Below are 23,116 nucleotides of genomic sequence, written 5' to 3'. Positions count from 1 at the left end.
GAAGACAGACTACTCCACTGGCAACTGTGGGGACGACCCCCACATGTGCGTGGTGGGGGAGGGTCAATGTCTGTCAGGGCAATGAGTCAGCCACAGATGGGGAAGCCTTCCAGGACACTGAGGTTTGGAGGTAGCAGCCAGAGTCTGGTTAGCAGATACTGCCATAGAAACTAGCCCTAAGATGCTTGTGAGACAAACTGTCAAGGGTAAAGATAGGTTTATTACCAGAGCATGTTTTTTGAGATTGTATGAAGGCACTAGGTAGATGTGATCAGCTAGAATCATGGCCAGAATAGGACCATGAGAAACGAACATTGTTCTGTTCAGAGGATTACAGGTGTCTCAATGGGTCTAAGAACTGGAAATGGGGCTAGCAGGAGAAGGAAATGAGGTTTTGAGCCAAGTCCCAGGGAGCCCCGAGTATGAGGCAGAGAGATGGCACTTGGTAAGTAACCATAGTACTATCACAGGAGTATTTTTGGTCCTCTGTTCTGAGGAAACGAGATGATGAAGTGAGAGTTAGGGAAATCCTTTGGACCAACATTCCTATGCTGTGACTCTAAACAGTGGCCACTGGAAAAAAATAAGGGGATGGCTATGCAAGATATAGGAGAAGAATCAAGACCAAAGGATCTTACAAAACATAGGTTTAAGAAGGCCTAATAACCGAGACTAGGAGGTTTCAGATAGAAATGTCATATACAACTGATAAAAACAGACTAGTTAGAAGGGACTCTGGCTGGAGATGCCATTGGGAATGCATGTCCTGGGGACTGGGTGGATTGAAGGAATAGAAGAGGTCAGGAGAGGAGGAATTATTCTAAGGCAGAGTTCCAGGCTAAAGAGATCGTAACCCAGAAATAGTTGGCAAGACATACTATAACCATCTCTAGGGCCTTGTGAGAAGGCATCTGGTTCAGGCAGAAGGAAGGTGTGGGTAAGCCAGTAGAGGCCCTACATCCAGGAAGCAGATGGAAGAGATGAGAGCATGTGTGATGGGAGGCAGGAGGGACTTGAGAGCACATAGGTCCTGAAGAGAAGGGTGAGGTGGGGAGAAATGTAGTAAGAAGGCTTTTGGGCTAGTTTTCCCTTAACATCTATTTTTCATTTTAAAGTATACATATTTGGGGGCTGGTGAAATGGTACAGTAGTTTAAGAATGCTTACTCTTCTTCCTGAGGACTTGGGTTTTGTTCCCAGCACCTTGGTTGATGGCTCACAATTCTATACCAGAGGATCTGACACTCTTCTGGCCTCTGAGGCTCGTACACACACATATTGCACATATTTAAAATTAATCTTTAAACTTTCCTTCTTTGTTGCTTTATTTGTGCACTTGTGTGCTACAGTGTATGAGGAGAGGTCAGAAGACAATTCTGTGCAGTTCTGTCTGTCTTTCCATCTATGTGGGCTCCAGGCATTGGATTCAGGTTGCCAGATTTATAGGGCAAATGTCTTTACCCACTGAGTCTGGTTTTCATTTTTACTTTTAAAGATATGGTAGGGACTCCGAGGTGTAAGTAGGGCAGCATGTAGTGGAGAGGGTTACGGCCTTCTAAATGGCTGATCTGTGCTAAAAGGACATATGGGTGGCACAGGCAACAGACATCTATAGACAGTTGTTTATGGTTCATTCGGTGTGTGTGTGTGTGTGTGTGTGTGTTGGCAAAGGAATATTTGTAGTGGGTTTGTTTTCTTGGTTGAGTTTTTATGACTCCTTTTAAAATGTTTTTTTCAGTTTTTGAGCATAATGTCAAATTATTAGAAGGTAATATTTAATTTTTGTTTGTTTGTTTTTAGCTCAGACTTGCTTCAAACTCCCACTGTAGATAAGGATGGCCTTAGTTGTATATGTGTATGTTTATATCTATGTGCATGTGAGTGCATGTACCCAAAGAAACTAGAGACATCAGATCCCTCTAGAGCTGGAATTACAGGTAGTTATGAGATTCTTGACATAGTGATGGGGATTGACCAGAACTCTGTTCTGTTCAGAATAGAATTCTGGCCCTGTAGAAGAGCAGTGCATGCTCTTAAACACTGATCTATCATTCCAGCTGCCTACCTACCTACACACACACACACACACACACACACACACACACACAGAAGAGCAGTGCATGCTCTTAAACACTGATCTATCATTCCAGCTGCCTACCTACCTACACACACACACACACACACAGACGAGCAGTGCATGCTCTTAAACACTGATCTATAATTCCAGCTGCCTACACACACACACACACACACACACACACACACACAGAGAGAGAGAGAGAGAGAGAGAGAGAGAGAGAGAGAGAGAGAGAGAGAGAGAGAGAGAACAGCAGCTTTGGCTATTCTAGAACTCCCTTTGTAGATCAGGCTGGACTCCAAGTCATAGAGATCCACTTGCCTCTACCTCCTGAGTGCTGGAATTAAAAGCATGCTCTACCATACCCAGCATGCCCATATTCTCTTAATTTTCCCTGTCTTTCTGTCCTGCCTCATGTCTTCCAAACTGCTCTTTGCTCAATGCTGGGGATCCAGTGTTAGACCTCACATGTGCTAGAAAAATGCTTTGCTGAATCACACCCCTATCCTCTTTTTGATTCTATTTTGAGACAGGGTCTCTAAGTTTCTGGGCTGCTTTTGAGTTGTGATCTTGCAGTCTCAGCCTTCCAGGTAGTTGGGATGATGTTTGTGAGTCATCATGGCAGCCTCAGAACACTTCTGTCTTCCTGCAGTGCTGAAGGTGGCACAATAAGTTGAAGAGACCAGGTTATAAGACAGAAGGCCAAGTGGGACCAGGGCTGGCAGGAAATAGGGAATAGTGGCTTTGGGGTCACAGCAAAGTCACTGCAGCAGGTGCCACAGGTGCATTACTGTTGGCCTGTGTGGCACTGTGCCACCCACCTCCCTGTTCACTCCTTGCTCCCTCTGTCTTGCAGCTGACTACAGTAGTGAGGGCTGCCGTGGCTGTCAGGATGGCTGAGGAGCAGGACTTTGCACAGCTGTGCAGGCTGCCCACACAGCCCTCCCACTCACACTGCGTCAACAATACCTATCGAAGCACGCAGCACTCCCAGGCCCTGCTCCGGGGCCTGCTTGCTTTGCGAGACAGTGGGATCCTCTTTGATGTTGTCCTGGTGGTAGAGGGGAAGCACATTGAAGCCCATCGAATTCTGCTGGCTGCATCATGTGATTACTTCAGGTAAGCTACCTATAGTTACCTTTTCTTTTTTGTTTTTGTTTTTTTGAGAAAAGATTTCTCTATGTAGCTTTGGCTGTCCTGGAACTCCCTTTGTAGACCATACTGGCATGGAACAAAAAGTACCTGCCTCTGTCTCCCAAGTGCTGGGGTTAAAGACGGTCATGACCATACCCAGTTTATGCTCATGTTTTCAATGTTTTTATTGGCATATATTAACTACATGTGATAATGGGTTTCATTAGGGCATTCTGATACATGTATATCAACTTGTTTTGGTCATATTCACCTTAATATTCTCTTTTGTACTTCCAAAGACCCCTTTCTTTTTTCCTGCTAACTCTCCTTCTATGTTTTTGTTTGTTTTGTTTTTGGTGATCCACTAAATATATTAGGGTCTTTGACAGGAGAGTTGAGTGAGAATTTATTTAGTGAATTAAATACCTTTCCAGTGGCTATATTACTTATGAAAATGTCTTACCCTCCCTCAGCAACCATTGAGTAACTGTCTATAAATCCTCAAGGAGAAAGGGACCTTTTCTGTAATTGTTTCTATAGGGCTAATAACAGGTAGTCCTGGCTTTACAAAGTCAGGATACTGGCACTGAAGGTGGCTGGGTCTTCTCTTGCTTAGTATCTCCCACAGTCTGCTGTGGAGGCTCCATCAACCAGCCTAGCACAGAAGAGGTTGTAAGAGATTATCTTCCAGTTTGTCTCTCTGTTGGGCCTGTTCTCATTTGCAAAACTGGATCATGACTGGCTTGCTTTATATTATTGTGTTTTATAAATGAGTATTCAACTGCAAATGCAGTATTTGGTGAAATTTTTCTTATAGTGGATTTAAAGCCCACAGATGTTCAAAGGATAGTGTGTAATGAATATAATAATTGCCAACATTTTGCCACCTTACTTTCATAGACATACCTGCTTTCAAGATCTTATGACACTTTACCCCTCGCCCAGTTATAATGCCATCTAAGAAGTTTGCACAAGCCACATTCAACTCCTCTGATACCTCTGAAAGCTAAGGCCCAGAGCTAGAAAATTATTACTGTATAGAGATTATTCACACATCTACATGATGCTTAAAGTCACCTTTTCCCTGGCCAACTACTATCTGTCTCATAACCCCTGTTGCTAAACATTCCTCCCCAGAAGGAGATGTGAACAATATCCACTCCTCTTCCTAATGTCCCAACAACAAATCATCGCTTAATTCCACCAGACTTCAGTCTGGGAACCAATGTGTCTATTAGATTTTCTTATAGAGCATAGAGGAGGGCTACAGGGATGTGGATGCTCTTCCCCTGACACTGAGCGCCTGAGAAGCCTTTACCTAGCAGAGATGACCGCCTCCTTATAGCTGCATAGATGGAGTCTTCTTCCCCTAGTCTTCCTCAGCCTAATTAATATTCCTGGAACCATGTACAGATAGGCAGTGTTGTATCCAGTGGGTGGTAGGGAGCGTTGGGTATTCAGGTGGGGATCTCATGATCCTCCCCAGCCCTCCCAGGGGATATAAGCAGTCAACAAGCCCAACTGCAATAATCTTTTTGCCATGAGGTTCAGCTGAATACTTCAAGTAGGGAGCGCTTGACAGAAAGTCACCCACAATGTCCTCTCATCACCAGGTGTTGGCCTTTGGCCTGTCTAATAGGCCCTATAATCCTTTTAGTGATTTCCCTTGTTTCTTGCATGACCACATGTCAGGACTTAGCACATGGGGGTTGGTTTGTCCGTCTCACACAGTAGAGCTGGAATTTGTAACTCCTATCATAGTTTCTAACTTGTATTAGTCAGCATTCTCTAGAGAGACAGAATGAACACAAAGTAGGCATATGGGAGAAGAGAAGGAAAACTGACTCATGCTTGTAGAGACTGAGAAATCACGAGACAGGCAGTCTAGTTAGCTGAAGATCTTGGGATTCTAATAGTGTGGCTCAGGGTAAATTTGAATACTGGCTGTGTAATTCTCAGTGGAAGGATCAAAGCTTCAAAATCTCAGGGATTGGTGTAAGTCCAAGGGCCAGAGAGCCTGAGTTCTCATGTCCAGAGTCAGGAGATGAGATGGGTCTTCCCTGCTTAGTCCACTAACTTTCATGCCAATCTCTGCTGGGAAAAGATGCTGCTCTAGGTATCCTTAATCTAATCACATTGACACCTAAAATTAGCCAGCATAGGCTGAGCATAGTGGAGGCAGAAGCAGGGAGATCTCTGAGTTCAAGGCCTATCTAGTTTACTTAGTGAGTTCCAGGACAACTAAGATTACATAGTCCATGTCTCAAAAAAATAAAGTCAAACAAAAGCTAAAATTAACCACCATAATTGTTACACAGATATTTAATAGCTATGGCTTTCCCCCCTGTATGTTTTGTTGTTGTATATGTGCGTGCATATGTGTGTGTGTGTGTGTGTGACTGACATTAGATAACTTCCTTGATTCTTTGACATTGTGGTTTTGACAGTCTCTTGCTGAGCCTGGGGCTCCCTGATTCAGCTAGACTGGCTAGCAGACTGGCTAGCCACCAAGCCCCAGGAATCCTGTTTCTGCCTCCCCGACACTGGATGACTGGCATGTGACTGGCTTTTTACAGGATAGTCTACCTAAGGTCTTCATGCCTATGTAGCAGTCGTAACCAACTAGGAGACATGGTCTCACTGCAACCTTTCTGTGTTGCCATCAGCCTAGGTCTATTATTTATAAACAGTGTTTAAAATTTCTCTCAGGAACTGCCAGACATCAAAATTTTGTTATTGTTTTTTGGAGACAGGTTTTTTTTTTTTTCCGAGACAGTGTTTCTCTGTATAGCCCTGGCTGTCCTGGAACTCACTCTGTAGACCAGGCTGGCCTTGAACTCAGAAATCTGCCTGCTTCTGCCTTCCAATTGCTGGGATTACAGGCATGTGCCACTACCGCCTGACTAGGAGACAGGGTTTTTACTATTTAGCTCTGGCTGTCCTGGAACTTGCTATGTAGACCAAGGTAACCTTCAGCTCACAGAGTGATGAGTGCGGGTCTAAAGGTATATACTACCTCCACCTGGCTTGATCATATTTTTGTCTTTAAATACTCCAGTATGCCTAAGGTTGCTCTCATACACCCATAGAACCATTTTCAGCCTAAAAATTTAGCTAGGCTAGGGATGTGACTTGGTGGAGTATTCGCCTAGCATGTATGAAGCCCTGGGTTTGATCCTTAGTATCATGTAAACTGGGCATGCTGGTACTTGGGTGGGTAGTGGAAGTAGGAGGATGAGGCCATTTTCAATTACATATTAGGTTCTAGGCCAGCCTGGGCTACTGGAGACTCTGTTTCCAAAATGGGAGTAGGGAGAGAAAGTTTAAGCTAAGCTGTGTGGTTTCATTTGCTAGAGTCTTTGCAGCCTTCCTTCAGAACATTCAGCCTTCTCTCACCACACCTATCCTGTGTGTCCATTTAATTAAGGACTATTTGGGGGATCCTTTCTCTCTTCCACTGAGGGATAGGATCTCATGTAGCCCAGGCTGGCCTTCAACTCCTTAATTGTTCTCCATGACCTCAATTCTGGGATCTCAGGCATGCATCACCATACCTGGCTTTATTTATTTATTTATTTAGTTATTTTAATTAGTTAGTTATGTTTTTTGTGTGTGATAGGGTTGTTACATGGTTAGCTCTAATAACTTCACACTCACTGTATAGCTCAGGTTCTCAAACTTGTGCTGGGATTACAGATGTGAATTACTGCATCTGCTGCTTTTTGTTTGGTTTATTTTTTTATACTTGGTGTCTTAGTTTGGGTTTTATTGCTATGAAGAGACACCATGACCACAGCAACTCTTATAAAGGAAACAATTTAATTGAGGGCTAGCTTAAATTTTCAGAGGTTTAGTCCATTATCACTATGGCAGAGTGTAGGCAGACAGGGTGCTGGTGAAAGAGCCGAGAGTTCTCCATCTTAGTCCAAAGGCAGCAGAAAGAAGACTGCCACACTGGGAATAGCTTGAGCATAGGAAACCTCAGAGCCCGCCCCCAGTGACACACTTCCTCCCACAAAGCCACACCTCCTCATAGTGTTACTCTCAATGGCCAAGCATTCAAACACATGAGTCTGTGGGAACCAAACCTATTTTATCATCACACTTGGGTTTCACTATTTAGCTTTGGCTGGCCTGAGATTTACAGAAATCCTCTTGCTTCTATCTGAATACTGGGATTAAAGGTGTGTGCTACCATTCATGGCCCTGGCCTGGGCCTGGGTTTTTTTTAATTTAATTTAATTTTGTTTGTTTTTGGACAAAGGTTCTTTTTATGTAGTCTCTTAGTTGACTAGAATTCCCCTGGTGGACTGTCTGGCAGCATGTCTCCAGCTCGTGTTTTTGGAGAGCTGAGGTTTTGGGTGTGTATGAGTTGTGCCCACACTGCTCAGGGGCAGTGCTCAGGGTGCTGCCAGTTATGCTCTTACCAGCACCTTGGAGGCCTGGGCAGAGAAGTCAACAATAGAAGTCTGTATAGCAGCATCTCTGGAAAGTCCAGAGTACAAAATGCAAAGAGAAATGGGAAAAGACTGGCTAAATGTGGAATGTCTAGAAATAAGTTTAGCTTGTACTTAGTCTATAGGTCTTTGGAAGCTTGCCAGGCCTCTAAAGAGAACTCAAGCAGAGCTGGACATAAAGAAGGTTGTTGTGTTCTTGCAAAGAGCTAGTTCTCTCTGTATTAATCTGAATGTTTACTATATTTCCAAGAGGCTTTATTGGAAGACGTGTGGGACACACTGTGATACACTGTAGTGTCCATGCAAGGGTATACTGTGGGACACACTGTGATACACTGTAGTGTCCATGCGAGATGATTTGGTGGTAAATTGCACAAACTGATTATAAACTTGAAAATAAAAAAGCAAGCAATGGTCAAGAAATTGTTGACAACAGTAATGCAAGGAGATTAGCCCTGTCCTATATTGGCTGTAATACGAATGTGCAGGATTTGAAACTTTCTGTTGGTGAAAGAGAAAAAAAATATAGAAAAAGCCAGGCTTAGAGACATCATAAGTATATCAGGAACTCTACATATGACAAAAATATGGTGAATCATGTCAAATTTGATATGGGAGGGGCAATAGATATCACCATTGCCACTGGAAGAACAATCTTAGACCCTTGCTATATACTTTATACAATCATTAATGCCAAGTGATGAACAGTTTTTGTGTTACAGTGTTAAAAATCAAGCCCAGGGGCTAGAGAGATGGCTCAGTGGGTAAGAGCACCAACTGCTCTTCCAAAGGTTATGAGTTCAAATCCCAGCACCCACATGGTGGCTCACAACCATCCTTAAAGAGATCTGATGCCCTCTTCTGGTGTGTCTGAAGACAGCTACAGTGTACTTACATATAATAAATAAATCTTTAAAAAAAAAATCAAGCCCAGCAGTCTTGGCACATGCTAGATAGGTGCTCTGTTAGAGGCTATACCACCAGACTGCAGTATAGGGTCTCTCTCTCTCTCTCTCTCTCTCTCTCTCTCTCTCTCTCTCTCTCTCTCTCTCTCTCTCTCTCTCTCTCTCTCTCTACCTGACCAGTGAGCCCCAGGGGTTCTTCTGGTTCTGTTTTGTATTATTGGGATTATGAGTGTGCTGAAGCCAGGATAATGTAGCAAGCATATTACCCAGTACATCATCTCTTTAGCCTTCAACCCTGGGGCTTTTAATATTAAATAGCAAACTAGAGGCAAATACAGAGAAGTATTTTCTAATATAAACTCAGAAGGAAAAAGTCATTCTAAGTTTGACCCAAAATACAGTGACAAGAATTGAAATTGATATATTTGATTACATTTAAGTTAGACATCTAGGCACGGTACTGCACAACCTGTAGTCCCAGCATTCACCTGGACTACATAGTTTAAGTTGGCACAAATAAACAAAACAAAACAAAACCCCACAAATTTCACAGCCAAGCTTGGTGTTGCAGGCCTTTAATCCCAGTACTCTGGAGGCAGAGGCAGGGAGATCTCTGACTTCAAGGACAGCATGGTCTACAGAGTGAATTCCAGCATAGCCAGAGCTACGGAAAGAGATTTTGACTAAAACAAAACAAAGACTCACCAACAAAACAAAACAAAGTCCTGCTAAATTTCTGCATGTTCAAATCTTCATTAAAGGCTGGGTGAAAGTTTAACTTCTCTCTGAAAGGACCTATCTCTTTTCAGATAAGAATTTATAGTAGAAAAGTAGCATAATTCTAGGTTCAGAATGACCTAGTGTGTCCTTTTTTGGGGGGAGTCAGTATTTGTCGATGAAATGAGGCAATTCTTGCCTGGTGACTGTCCTGCCACAACTGAAGCAACTCCATTGATGCTCAAGTTCTTTGAATTCAAGAAAGAGTGCTGTCAGGAGTAGGCAGGTCTCTAGTCAAATTGGAATGGCTTTTAACTGTGATAAGATTTTTCTATCCCATTATTAAAAACACTTCTCCTGGTGGTAGAGTTTGACAAGGATTTCTTAGCTTTTAGTATTCTTGTGGATGGTGTGGGGCGAGACTCCTGACTCCAGTATGAGGGTGATATAAGGAGAGCAGGTGGGTGGGACTGTATGTTAATGTTGGGCCCAGCGTCCACATTTGTGGAAATTAAGCCTGTCACGTACAGTGTGACATGGGAGTGGAGCCATATCTGTTGTGTGAAATAAAACTAAATGGACTCAATGAATGCTGGTAGACTTTACAAGGAGTGAGGATGACTCGAAGGCTGCTGCATCACTGAAAGCCCACCCCAGCATGGGTGATTGCTTCCAAAGCTGCAGTTCTGGACTCTAAGCAACTGTTCAGGCTGCTCCAATAGTCCAACAGCATCCTCTCTGAAAGGCCAATCTGCCAGAATCTTCCTGGGAAGCCCTTGTTTACTGCTTCTAAAAGCTGGGGGAGGTGCCATGCAGAATCTTGCAAGAGCTTTCTCTCCCTCCTGGAAAGGCTAGTTCTATTCTGCTAGACCATTCTCAACCTGTGGGTCCCGACCCCCTTGGCATCTAACAAGCCTTTCATAGGGGTCACCTAAGACCACCCTGACCCCCCTTGGCATCTAACAAGCCTTTCATAGGAGTCACCTAAGACCACCCTGCACATCAGACACTTACATTGTGATTCAAGATAGTAGCAAAATTACAGTTATGAAGTAGCAGTGAAAATAATTTTATGGTTTCAGGTCACCACAACACAAGGAACTGTTTTAAAGGGTCACGTGTAACATTAAGAACCACTTTGCTAGATAATGATATGAAAGAATTGATTTCCCAGATGTGAAATGGAAACTTATGGTTTCTTTGGAAAGTCAGATGATGTTTTGCTGGAGCAAACATATGAAGGGGTGTTTTCCTGAAGCACACAGGTGAAAGGATGATTTGCTAAATCAAGCTCATGAAAGGACACGTGAAGAGGGATTCTTTGCTGACTACAAGCATGTATTGGTTCACCTTACATTGTGTAACTGAGCTCTATTTGCCATGACTTCATAGAGAAAAACACACCATAAAACTTCTGGTGATATTCTGGTGCTTCTTCAGACTCTGGCTGATTGGCATAGTGATGCCAGCTGATGCAGACTCAAGTGGAGTTTTGCTCCGACACTCATGTGCTGGGCAAGACCCCTGAGGGACCTGAGATGTTTGGAGGGCGTATAAACAGGACTCAGCAGGCAGTGATGGAGGCTGGCTTGCATAGGTAGCTTTGCAACTTGCTTTTGCTCACCTTGCTTCATTGAGAGAGGCACAGAAGAGAACTTCTGCTGTTCCTATTGGTCCTGGTTGCTCCTGCTGATTTGGCAGCCTAGCTGTTTCTGCTAGGCCATGCTACTGCTGCTGATTCATGTTTGCTATCCTGACACTACTGAACTGGACTGCTGGTATATTCCTGAAGTATTTGTGAGTGGATTGAGCTGCTGCTGCTAAATCCTGTGAACTGAACTGATTTTCTGACAAAGCAGACTGGATTTGCTCCAAAGAGCAATTTCTAAACAAGTCCACTTCCCCCATATCCTAATAATCTTTCTTTCCCACTACTTCTGGTGGGTGATGGGCTAGAAGGGAGGTTAAAGCATTTAAGAACCCACATTAAAAGTAGGATTTGAAAAAGCTAAGCTTGCCGGGCAGTGGTGGCGCACACCTTTAATCTCAGCACTTGGGAGGCAGAGGCAGGTGAATTTCTGAGTTCGAGGCCAGCCTGGTCTACGGAGTGAGTTCCAGGACAGCCAGGGCTACACAGAGAAACCTTGTCTAGAAAAACCAAAAAAAAAAAGAAAAGAAAAGAAAAAGCTAAGCTTACAAAGATAGGTCTGAAATAAAAGCAAAGTAAAATGCAGAGTTCTCCTGCTTCTGGGGTAACCTGGGGGGTTTGGAAGTATAAGCCAGCTTTAGGCTAGAAGACAAGTGCTAGAGAGATTTCACCACAACTTTTTATACATTTTAATTAATTAGTTAATTAATTAATTCTGGGGGATTGGGTCTCACTGAGTTATTTGACCAGCCTAGAAGTGGAATGTAGGGGCTGGAGAGATGGCCCAGTGGTTAAGAACACTGATTGCTATTCCAAAGGTTCTGAGTTCAATTCCCAGCAACCACATGGTGGCTCACAACGGTCTGTAATGGGAATTGGTGCACTATACCCATAAATACAATAAACAAATCTTTTAAATAAAAAAAAAGTGGACTGTAGATTAGGCTGCCTCTCAAGTGCTGGGATGGAGGGCATGCACTGCCATACTTGGCTCAGATCTTTAAAAACAAAAATTTCACAGGACTTTATTGTCACATGGTTATAACAACACAAGAGCCACAAAACAATATTTCAGACTACCCACCCAGCAGAAGACACCTATTTTTGCTTGGTTTTGTTGTAGTTTTTTGTTTTGTTTTATTTTGGTTTTTTTTTTTTTTTTGGCTTTTTTGAAACAGGGTTTCTCTGTGTAGCCCTGGCTGTCCTGGAACTCACTCTGTAGACCAGGCTAGCCTTGAACTCAGAAATCCACCTGCCTCTGCCTCCCAAGTGCTGGGATTACAGGTGTGTGCCACCACTGCCCGGCTGCAGTTTTTATTTCGAGGCAGGGTTTCTTTGTCTGGATGTCATGAAACTTGGACCAGGCTGGCTTCAATCTCAGAGATCCCCCTGCCTCTGCCTTCCAAGTGCTGGAACTAAAGATGTGTGCCCTGACTCCTCCACCAGCACTAGTGTGCAAAAGATACTATAAAAAATATAATTGCCATCTCAACTTCTCAGTTTTGGGGTTTTTTTATTTGTTTTTCCAGGACAGGGTTTTTCTGTAGCCCTGGCTGTCTTGGAACTCACTCTGTAGACCAGGCTGGTCTCCAGTTCCGTGAACCATATGCATGCCTCTTTTGCCAAGTACTGGGTTAAAGTGTGTACCACACCCAAGCAATCGCAAACTTCTGTCTTTGACAGTTTCAAGTTGGAAACACACTGTAGCAAAATAATATCAGGTCTTAAATCCTTAAGTGTAGCTTTAAGTCTGTCTGTTACATTGTTAGAATATAGGTGAAAGGTCAAAGTAGTTCTCAAAGTTGCTGGTTGAGATACCTGTCTTCCATCTTAGGACAGGAGGTGTAGCTCAGTAGTGGGAAACTTGAGAAAACTCCTGTCCTACTCTAGCAACACAAAATAATATAATGATGGTGATAATAATTATGTCACATCTCTGAGTGGAAAACATACTGGCAGTCCTGAACCAAGGAATACCACAAGGTCATACTGTACAACAAACCTCACACAAAAGACTTATTGGAAGAGACACAAAATGGTGGCTGCCTCTGCTAAGGGGAGACACAACAGGGAACTGAGCAGAAGACAGGTTTGGGGGTGGTGAGAAGTTTTCTAGGATGAGGATTGGTGCAATTTCAAGCCAAGCCTAGGGATTAGTGGAACTTTGTGCTCAGGGATGGTGGGTTTGGGGGCTCAGGGATGGTGGGTTTTTAGTAGATTTTTAAACCTATAAGTAGGCCTAGAACTTATACCATACAGTAATAAAAACATGTTCGATCCTGGTCATTTGCCTCTTACCTTGTAATACCTGAGCAGCATCTCTACTTGAGTATCTTAATGTGACATGGCAGGACTCCCAACTGTTTAAACCAGTTCCTACTGAAGTTTTCTTTATCTGCCCAACTGCATTGCCCAGCAAAGGACCTCATGTCCTAGAATCAGTCTGTCAGCAGGCCCTTAGCTGGTTAAACTCAAAGTTTCAAATAATAAGGTCTTTTTTTGTTTTTGCTTTTTTGTTTTTTTTGGTTTTTTTCGAGACAGGGTTTCTCTGTATAGCCCTGGTTGTCCTGGAACTCACTCTGTAGACCAGGCTGGCCTCGAAATTCGCCTGTCTCTGCCTCTCAGAGTGCTGGGATTACAGATGTGCGCCACTACTGCCCTGTAAATAATCTGGTCTTAAGTGTACATAATTCATGTATTGTTTGGTTGTTTTTAATGCATGAGTGCTCTATCTGCATGTACACCTGCATGCCAGAAGAGGGCATCAGATTACACTGTAGATGATTGTGAGCCACCATTGCAGTTGTTGGGAATTGAACTTTAATTATTGCTGTCTGACCTGAGAACAGTACCAGTAGATGATGCAACAGGCAACTAGGTATTAGCCTGCTCCCAGAAAGTGAGCCTAGGGTTCCTGGGACCATGGAAAGGGAAGCTAAGTGATTTCCAGGAGGGGTGCCCTGCTTGGCCAGGCTCCTTCAATATACTCACTCCCCTTTTCAGTCTGTTTATTCAGAGCACAGAGCAGAGCAATCAGTGTTCCCAAATGCAGACTATTATCCGGTCAGTCCCACCACTGACTCTTGGTTCCTTCTGAATGCTTTTTGTGGCTTGCATTCAAGTCCTGACTGAGTAACTCTCAGTGCCTTGTCTCTTGGCCTTACAGAGGAATGTTTGCTGGGGGATTGAAGGAGATGGAGCAGGAAGAGGTCTTGATCCACGGTGTGTCTTACAATGCCATGTGCCAAATCCTACACTTCATATACACTTCTGAACTAGAGCTCAGCCTGAGCAATGTGCAGGAGACCCTGGTTGCTGCCTGCCAACTTCAGGTAAGAATTGTCTTGTTGATCAAGAAGACTCAGGCCTATGGGGGGCTTCTCCAGATACCTGTGAAGATTGCTGGTATGAGGTAGGAATATCAAGTAATAAGGGACATTATGGAACAAGGAGGGCACCTTGCTGTTGAGCCTTGGGAACTGAAACAGAGTGCCCCCAAATTCCCTGGCATGCCTTCCTCTTCTGCCCTCGACTCTTTTCTACTTAAAAAAAGATTTTCTTATTTTATGTGTATGAGCATTTTGCCTGCATGTATATGTACCATGTCATTAGATATGTGTGTGCCATGTCAGAAGAGGGCATCAGATCTAATGGAACTGGAGATAACTGATGATTGTGAGCCACCATGTGGGTGCTGGAATTTGAACTAGGTCTTCTTCAAGAGTAATATATACTTTTAACTGTGGAGCCATCTCATCATCCCCCACGCCCTGTTTTAAGATTCATTTATTTTATTTTATGTGTAGGAGTGTTTTACCTATATGCCTATCCATGTGTCACATGTGTACAGTGCCTGTAGAGGCCAGAAGAGATGCTGGATCCCCTGAAACTGGAGTTACAGATGGTTATGCTCTGCTATGTAGTTGTTGGGAATCAAACCCAGAGTCTCCTGTAGTAGCCAGTGCTCTTAACCACTGAGCTATCTCTCTAGCCCCATCTTTTCTTCCAGTTTTTGCGACAGTCTCACAATTGCCCAGTCTGGCCTAGAGTATATGTAGTGTAGGATGCCTAATCTCATGGCAGTCCAGCATCAGCCTCTAGAGTGCTGGGATTACAGGCACGAGCCAGCATTCCTAGCTTGTCCTTTCCTTCTTCGCTGCTTCCTTCCTCTGACCTGGTTTCCCTGTACGGGAAAAAAAACATAAGCTGCCGAACTGGGGGTGTGTGTTTGTGATGGCCGATGCTCTGTGGTCCAGTGACTTTGAGAATCCTGTGCTCCTGAAGTACATCCCATCAGCTGCGTTTCTCTCTTGTTTTATTTTTATAAACAGCCTTACTGTATTACACACAGTCCTTAAATTCACAATCTAGCCTCAGCCAGCTGAGTACCTGGTACCATAACACATACCATAGTGCATGCTCCCTTTTCTCTCTTCTTTGTTTTTATTTTTATAGGTTTTATGCTTTGCTTGTATGTATGTATGTAAACATGCATGTCTGATTCTGGCAGAAACAAGAATATGATTCTGGAACTGGGGTTACAAATGTTGTTAGCTTCCATGTGGGTGGTAGAAACCAAGCCCAGGTCCTCTGTGAGAACAGTAACTAATCTTTTTAAAACCAAAAAATTTTTTTAGGTTTATTTCATGTGTATGAGTGTTTGCTTGTACCACTTGTATGCCTCATATCTAAGGATATCAGGGAAAGGCGACAGCTGGGTCCCCTGGAGCTGGAGTTAGGATGGTTGTGAACCCACGTGGGTCTTGGGAATTGAACCTAGGTTCTTTTGCAGACAAACACTCACACAAAGAAAATCTTTAAAAAAATTTTTTTTAAATATATAAAATATATACTTAGAGGTTTCTTTCATTTTGTTTCCTTAAATAAAAAGTTCAAAACTAACTTTTAGGGAAAGCAGCTGTAAGGACTGGGAAAGACAAGGAGGAAGAAGAACCCGGGTGGTTCCCTCCAATAAAGAACCAGGAGGTCTATGGGAGCAGCAGGGCAGAGGCCTTGGCCCCAGGAAGCTGCTCTAGAGCTGAAGAGCAGAGAACAGCTAATCTCCCCACCTGAGTTCAGCAAAGAGGTTAGAGAGAGGGCCCCAACAGCTTCTCCAGGGGGAGGACACAGTGCTCAGTCCCATAGAAGGCCTGTGAGTGGGAAGGCGAGGCTGGGTCCCATTGGGTAAGCTAACATCAAACCAGCATGCTGAGGGAGGATGGCCCCCAACCATCAGTTGCAATGATAGGCTGATCAGGAAGGAGGGGAAGGTGAGGGAGGGCATTTCTACAACAGTCTGAACATGTGCAATATTGCTGTATATCGTTTTACTTGATAGAACTTGGTGGAATCTGTAAATCAAATTTGGCCATTGTAGCTGGTGGTTTGCCCCATTTGCTACATGCTGCAGTGCCCTTCACAGGTCCCTAGACACAGGGATCTGAGTCCTAGCAAAATCAGCCTGTGGGCTTGCTCTAGGAGTGTGCTCCCTTCTCAGTCTGTCTGGTGGGGATCCTGTTCTAGATGAGCCTCAGCTGTGTCTGTTTGGGCGTCCTCACTGCAAGGGATCTTAGTGCACGGTGTGGGTTATTTCTAGGTTGGCACTGCTCATTCCCTCTCAGGGTCATAGGCTCTCACGTTCTGCCGTGTCTTCAAAGCTCAGGCTTTTCAGTTGGAAGTAGTATTTTAGGGAAAAGAGGAGGACTAGAAGAGCTGGCCAGGGAATTAAATAATGGCAAATGAAGATGTCCAGGAACCAGAGAGAACCGGAGACTCCAGCAATGGGATGTGCATTTCTCTGCTTGTTTGTAGGTGTCTATTCAGCCTGTATTACATTATCTGTTAAGTTAGTATGAGTTGTCTTTTTTGTTCATTTGTTTTTTTGGATTTGGTTTTTTCGAGACAGGGTTTTCTACTCTATGACCTACCTTCCCTCCCTCCAGTGCTGTGCGACTAGGGACAGGTAATGCTGCCACCTGGAATCTTGTACCCACTGGAGTAGAGTGGGTTTCTCAGCTCAGGCTGAGGCCCCAGGATGGTTTCACAGCTTTTCAAGAATTCTGAATCTGGGTCTGGGCATTGGGGCTGGTGGATGTCAGGAGATGCCTTGCTGACGGTTCTGTGTGGTGTTAAGTGGCAATGGCGGGGCCTGCTCTGCAGTCCAGCTTATGTGGTGGTTCAGAGAGTTTTGACAGAAGAAAAGAGCCAGGGATACTTTTGGTTGCAGCACCATGACAATTCTAGAGAGTGCCAGTGGCAAGGAGTGGCCACAGGTTCCTTTCAGTCTGTGACATATCCTACTTCCTTTGCACTCAGACTTTTGATCTAAAAGCAGGTAATAAATATCAGAAATCCTGTGTGCTCAGTGGTGTTTGTGCTTGTCCTCAGGCTGTTCCTTGCTACTTTACCCTTGTTTGTAAATGGGGATTGAGGCTCTGAAGGGTTAGGAACATGCCCTGAGTTACCATAACAGGTTTTAAACTAAGCCTGCAGGAGGTTCCAATTTTCTGTCAATAAAGGTTGGGGTTGGTTGAGCAAAGATTCCACTTTGCTCCTCGAGTCCTAGAAGGCCAGCTACAGGGACAGCCAGCTCTGAATGCCTTACTTCTGCTGTCATCTCCTGTCTTCCAACTCAGCTTCAGAACTCCAGCTCAGACTTGAGTGGGTATCCTTCTTTTTACAGATACCAGAAATCATCCACTTCTGCTGTGACTTCCTCGTGTCATGGGTGGATGAGGAGAACATCCTTGATGTCTACCGGCTGGCAGAGCTCTTTGACTTGAACCGCCTGACCCAACAGCTAGATACCTACATCCTCAAAAACTTTGTGGCCTTCTCAAGAACTGACAAGTACCGCCAGCTTCCCTTGGAGAAGGTCTACTCTCTCCTCAGCAGCAATCGCCTGGAGGTTTCCTGTGAGACTGAAGTGTATGAAGGGGCCCTGCTCTACCATTACTCCCTGGAGCAGGTACAGGCTGACCAGATCTCACTACATGAGCCCCCCAAGCTCCTAGAGACTGTGCGTTTTCCCCTGATGGACGCTGAGGTCCTCCAGCGGCTGCATGACAAGCTTGGTCCTAGCCCTCTGAGGGACACAGTGGCCAGTGCCCTTATGTACCACCAGAATGAGAGCCTGCAGCCCAGCCTTCAGGGCCCACAGACAGAGCTTCGCTCGGACTTCCAGTGTGTTGTGGGCTTTGGGGGCATTCACTCCACACCGTCTACAATCCTCAGTGACCAGGCCAAGTACCTGAATCCCCTACTGGGAGAGTGGAAACACTTCACTGCCTCTCTGGCACCTCGAATGTCCAACCAGGGCATTGCAGTGCTCAACAACTTCGTGTACTTAATTGGAGGGGACAATAATGTCCAAGGATTTCGAGCTGAGTCCCGATGCTGGAGGTACGAAAGGGCACTTAGCATCATTGCCTTTCTTGTTAGACAACTCCATGGTGCAAGAATTGTGGATTATGCGGGCTGTTCAGGTGACACATTATAAAGGGCACATTACTACAGACCTGGTTCTTGCATCTTCCTTTTATATGAGTGTTACAGCTTTTACGGGGGTATACCTGTGTCTTATAATGAAGTCCAGCTGAATCTAGACAAAGTGGACCACAGTGAAATCAGGAAAAGGGCATCAGAATTGCTCTCTTGTTCTCTGACCCTGCTATCCAGAAACTCAGTCATCCTGAAGCACAGCCACCTATCCTTGCTGTCTGCAGAAGGTCACTCTGGCTGCCTGTGCTCAGGGAGCGTGCATTATTACTCAGTAAGGGCCTGGGGCAGCTGCTCCTGCCGACTTTAGTCTACCTCTTCAGTATCTTTTTTTTTTTTTTCAATGTCCATGCTGGTCTCCTCTGCGCTTTTTCTCCAAATTGCCAGCCAGGATGTCTTTCAGATGCTGCCTGCTGGAGCCCACATCTGAGTACAGAGGAGTGGGAAGGACCAGGAAGCATCATTGAGCCTTCATTCAGTAAATTGCCCCTGGGCCTGTAGTCAGATGAATATGTACTCAGTAGATACTCTGTGAGGAGGCAATTTTTCTTGATGGAGTTTTGTGGACTGCTTTGGTCTGCTTGTTGCTTCTAGCTGTGATCTCAGAGATCTATTTCTTTGGCTAGAACAAGAGACATTAGTTTAAGTCTCAAGCTACCAATGGATTTTAAGGGGTCTCTTCGTCATACCCTGGTATATGTGGGAATCCCTGGCATCCCCTGTACCAACCCTAAGCTAAGGGGATATTTCAGAGAGAAGCTCTGGGGTGGGCGCTGATGCACTTCACTTTGATACACAAGGCCTTTTTTTTTTTTTTTTTTTGCTATAAGGGTGAGGCTGGATTCTGCTCTGGCCCAGCCACATGAATCAAGCAAGCACAGTGATACTGACCAAGAAGAACACAGGCATTTCTTGGTCATTATTGTCTTCCTGGCCCTAGGAAGCAGTCACCTTTGGTAAACTGATGAGACTTAAACCTACCTATAATGTATAATGATTAAATGGTTGGAATGCAGAGTTCAGAAAGAAGGAAATGACTCATTTCCTTTCTAACTGAATACTGTCTCCAATGAGCATGGCTGAATTTGACTTCCCTCAGGTCAAGCCTGCAAGCTTCCTTCTTTCAGGAAGGCTTCTGCTTCTAGCTGTGGGATTAAGGCCAGACTGCCCTGCCTTAACTATTCAGAGCTGCAAAGCAGATCTCTACAGAGCTCTGACAGCTGGGAGCTGAACTTGGATCATGGCAGGTGGGATCAAAGGAACAGGAATTTACAGGGCCAGGTCCTGCCTGACAGCTGACTAGCGCGTCTGTCATCTCTACTGAATGAAAGCTTCATTTACTTCCTAGTAGGGAGGATGACCTTAAATTCATGGTTATTCTGCTCGAAAGTCACAGTGGCTGAATCCCTAAAATAGATTTTTCTGAGTTTGTTTCTTTTTTTTTATTCATAGTTTACCAGACATAAAATCTATAAGCTCTTAGAATATAAGAAAACAGTATTTTACAGTAGCTAGTTTTGCAATCTGAGGGCATAGTGCTTAGTAGGTATGTCCTAGAAATCTGATGTTGAAACTGTAAGAAATTTTCTTGTGAAACAAATTGATTTTGTCTGTTTCCACTGATTCTTTTATTTTCTTTCTTTTAATTTATATATATACTAGTGTATTGACTTTGTATCACCACGATGAAATATCTAAGGCAAATTAAAGAGGAAACATTTATTTATGCATACTTTGAGAAGTTTAAAGTCCAAGCTCATGCAATATATGGGGGATGCCCACTGATTTGTCCTTGTGAGGCTAGATGGTAGTGTAGGAAGTACTGAACCTGCCGCCACATTGTGGTCCAGGACTCAGGAGGTAGAGCAGGGATCCAGAGCTACCCGGTGTTGTTTAAAGACAGGGTCTTACAAAAGAAAGAAAGGAAAAAGGAGAAAAAGAGAAAAGCAGTGTGGTGGTAGTACACTCCTTTAATCCCAGCATTCAAGAGGCAATGGCAGTAGATCTCTGAGTTTGAGGCCAGCCTGGTCTGCAGAGTGAGTTCCAGGACAGCCAGGCTTACACCAAGAAAACCTGTCTTGAAAAACCAAAAGGTGAGGGGTGGGTGATGGGTAGTGGGTGGTAGGTGGTAGGGTGTTAGTTGTCTTATTCTGCAGTCCTGGCTGGCCCAGAACTCCACGTAGACCAGGTTGGGTTTGAACTTGGAATGATGCTCTGCCTCTGCTTCCCTAGTGCTGCAATAGGAAGTATGTGCAGCTATAATAGGTTTCACTATCCTTTGAGTGTGTTTCCCAGTGATCCAAGCAGGTCTACAGTACCTCCCCAAATGCTCACCCTATCGTAGGGTTACTATTGCTGTGATGAAACACAATATACAAAAGCACGTTGGGGAAGACAGGGTTTATTTCATTCATAGTTCTATATAACAGTTCATCATCAAAAGCAGTGAGTGCAGGAATTCAAGCAGGCAGGAACCTGGAGGCAGGAAGTGATTTAGAGGTCATGGAGGGTGCTGCTTACTAGCCTGCCTTCTATGGTTTTCTCAGCCTGATTTACTGAAGCCAGTACAACTAGCCCAGGGGCAACCCCATACATGATGAGCTGGGTCCTCTCACATCAATTACTAATTAGGAAAATGCCCTGTGGGCTTGCTTATAGCCTGATCCCATGAAGGCATTTTTTTCAGTTGAGGCTTCCTCTCTGATGACTCTACCGTGTGTCGATGACATAAAACTAGGCAGCACAAGGCCTTTATATACAGACCTTTAGAGGGCATTCATCCAAACCATAGGAGTTACCCATGTCATTCTTTGTACATTTTTCATAGCTGTAGCTGGATAAATTAAAGTAGTATTTTGGGTTTTTCTCTTAAGCATTTCCATGTGCCTTTAAAATTCTAGTAAACTTTAAAACAGTAATAGTTGGGCCTGTCATCCCTACTGTTTATGAGGCTGAGGCAGGAAGATTCTGGCTGGGCAACTTAGTCAGACGCTGTCTCAAAACAGTGAGAAGAAGGCTGGAAGCCAAATGTGGTGGTTCTTACCTTTAATCACAGTCCTGGGAGACCGAGACAGGCAGGTCTCTGTGTGTACCAGACCAGTCAGGGCTACACAGTGAGACCTTATTTCAGACCGTAGGAGAATGGTGGGCTGGGATGATAGCTTAGTGATAGATCTCTGATAGCATGCCCAGAGCTCTAGATTTAATCTGCATCAGTGATAGACCTCTGATAGCATGCCCAGAGCTCTAGATTTAATCTGCATCAGTGATAGACCTCTGATAGCATTCACAGAGCTCTGGTTTAATCTGCATCAGTGATAGATCTCTGATAGCATGCACAGAGCTCTAGGTTTAATCTGCATCAGTGATAGACCTCTGATAGCATTCACAGAGCTCTAGGTTTAATCTGCATCTTCAGTGTATACCCCATCACACCACCAACAGTAATGCGAATACAGAAGAAAGAAGCAACTTGCTACATTTGACAAAGACCTAGAACATGTTTGGACCTAGATTTTACCTCTCAATTTATAATAGTTTGGCACTTCAAATATGTGAATTAAAATTATCTTAGAAAACTTTGACTGCTATAACTGCAGAGTAGGTGGTTCTTCTACCAAACACCTGTTTCTTATCATCTTGGTTCTGGAATGTCAGCTGATTGAGGACCCTTTCTTGCTGTGACTTCACATAATTAGACAGATTGTCTCATCTCTTCCTCTTTCCCCTTCTCTTCCTTCTTCCTTCTTTCTAGTACTTTTCAGGACAGAATTTCTCTGTGAGCCCTTGGCTGTCCTGGAACTCACTCTGTAGACCAGGCTGGTCTTGAACTCAGAGACCTGCCTGCCTCTGCCTCCTAAGTGCTGGGATTAAAGGTGTGTGCCGCCACTGTGTGACTTTCATCTGTTTTTCTCAATAGACTCTAATCCTGTCTTGGGCTTCATCCTCAGGACCTAAGTAAGCCCCAGAGCATTACCTAACCACCCCAGGGGTGGTTCTTGGAACATGGGCCTTCAGTCCATGCAGTGTTAGATGAATTACATGAAATACTGGATTTTGATTTGGAGAGAGGGCTTAGTCTGTAAAGAGCTTGCTTTCCAACCATGAGGATCATTCACATCCCTGATGCCCATATAAAAGCCAGCTGTGGTGATGCTCATCTGTGCTCCAGTGTGTGGCAGGGATAAAAACAGAGGATCCTGAGAACCAGTGAAGCCACAACTGAGCTCAGGTGTGGTGAGAGACTCTATTGCAAAATATAAGGTAGAAAGTGGTAGAAGACACACAATATTAACCTTTGTCCTCTACAGGCACATACGGGAACATATCTGCACACACAAAACATTTTTAAAACATCTATTTAGTGTATGCATGTGCTATAGCACATGAGATCAGAGAACAACTTGTAAGGGGTTCTCTACTTCCACCATGGTGGTGCTAGGGATGGAATTCAAATCATCGGGCTTGGCAGAAAGCACCCTTATCCACTGAACTATTTTATCAGACCTGTGTGGTACATACCTAAAAGCCTAGTATTTGGAAAGAGGAGACAGGAGGGTCGAGCCACATAGGGAGTGCAAGGCCAGCCTGGGTCCATGAGGCCGTGTATAAAAACAAAGAAACAACCCCCTTCCCAAGAGGCCAGTGTTAAGGCTCAATAGGTAAAGGTACTTGCCTATTAA

The 23,116-nt window shown here is 44.2% G+C and overlaps 1 protein-coding gene across 3 annotated transcripts in view; it reads left to right on the top strand.

Moving 5' to 3' along the window:
- Positions 1 to 23,116, top strand: part of Klhl22 (kelch like family member 22) — a 38,634-nt gene that overhangs the window by 1,635 nt on the left and 13,883 nt on the right. For all 3 annotated transcript variants that reach the window (XM_052158716.1, XM_052158719.1, XM_052158718.1), the window contains exons 2-4: positions 2,933 to 3,195; positions 14,104 to 14,269; positions 17,620 to 18,338. In XM_052158716.1, coding sequence (XP_052014676.1) covers positions 2,969 to 3,195; positions 14,104 to 14,269; positions 17,620 to 18,338 — 1,112 coding nt within the window. In that variant the 5' untranslated portion in view covers positions 2,933 to 2,968. The remainder of the gene's footprint in view (positions 1 to 2,932; positions 3,196 to 14,103; positions 14,270 to 17,619; positions 18,339 to 23,116) is intronic.

The sequence above is a fragment of the Apodemus sylvaticus genome, chromosome 15 (genome assembly GCF_947179515.1).
Source record: "Apodemus sylvaticus chromosome 15, mApoSyl1.1, whole genome shotgun sequence".
Classification (NCBI taxonomy): Eukaryota; Metazoa; Chordata; class Mammalia; order Rodentia; family Muridae; genus Apodemus; species Apodemus sylvaticus.
The sequence above is the reverse complement of the archived record's forward strand: the minus strand, read 5'-3'. Positions and strand labels throughout refer to the sequence as shown.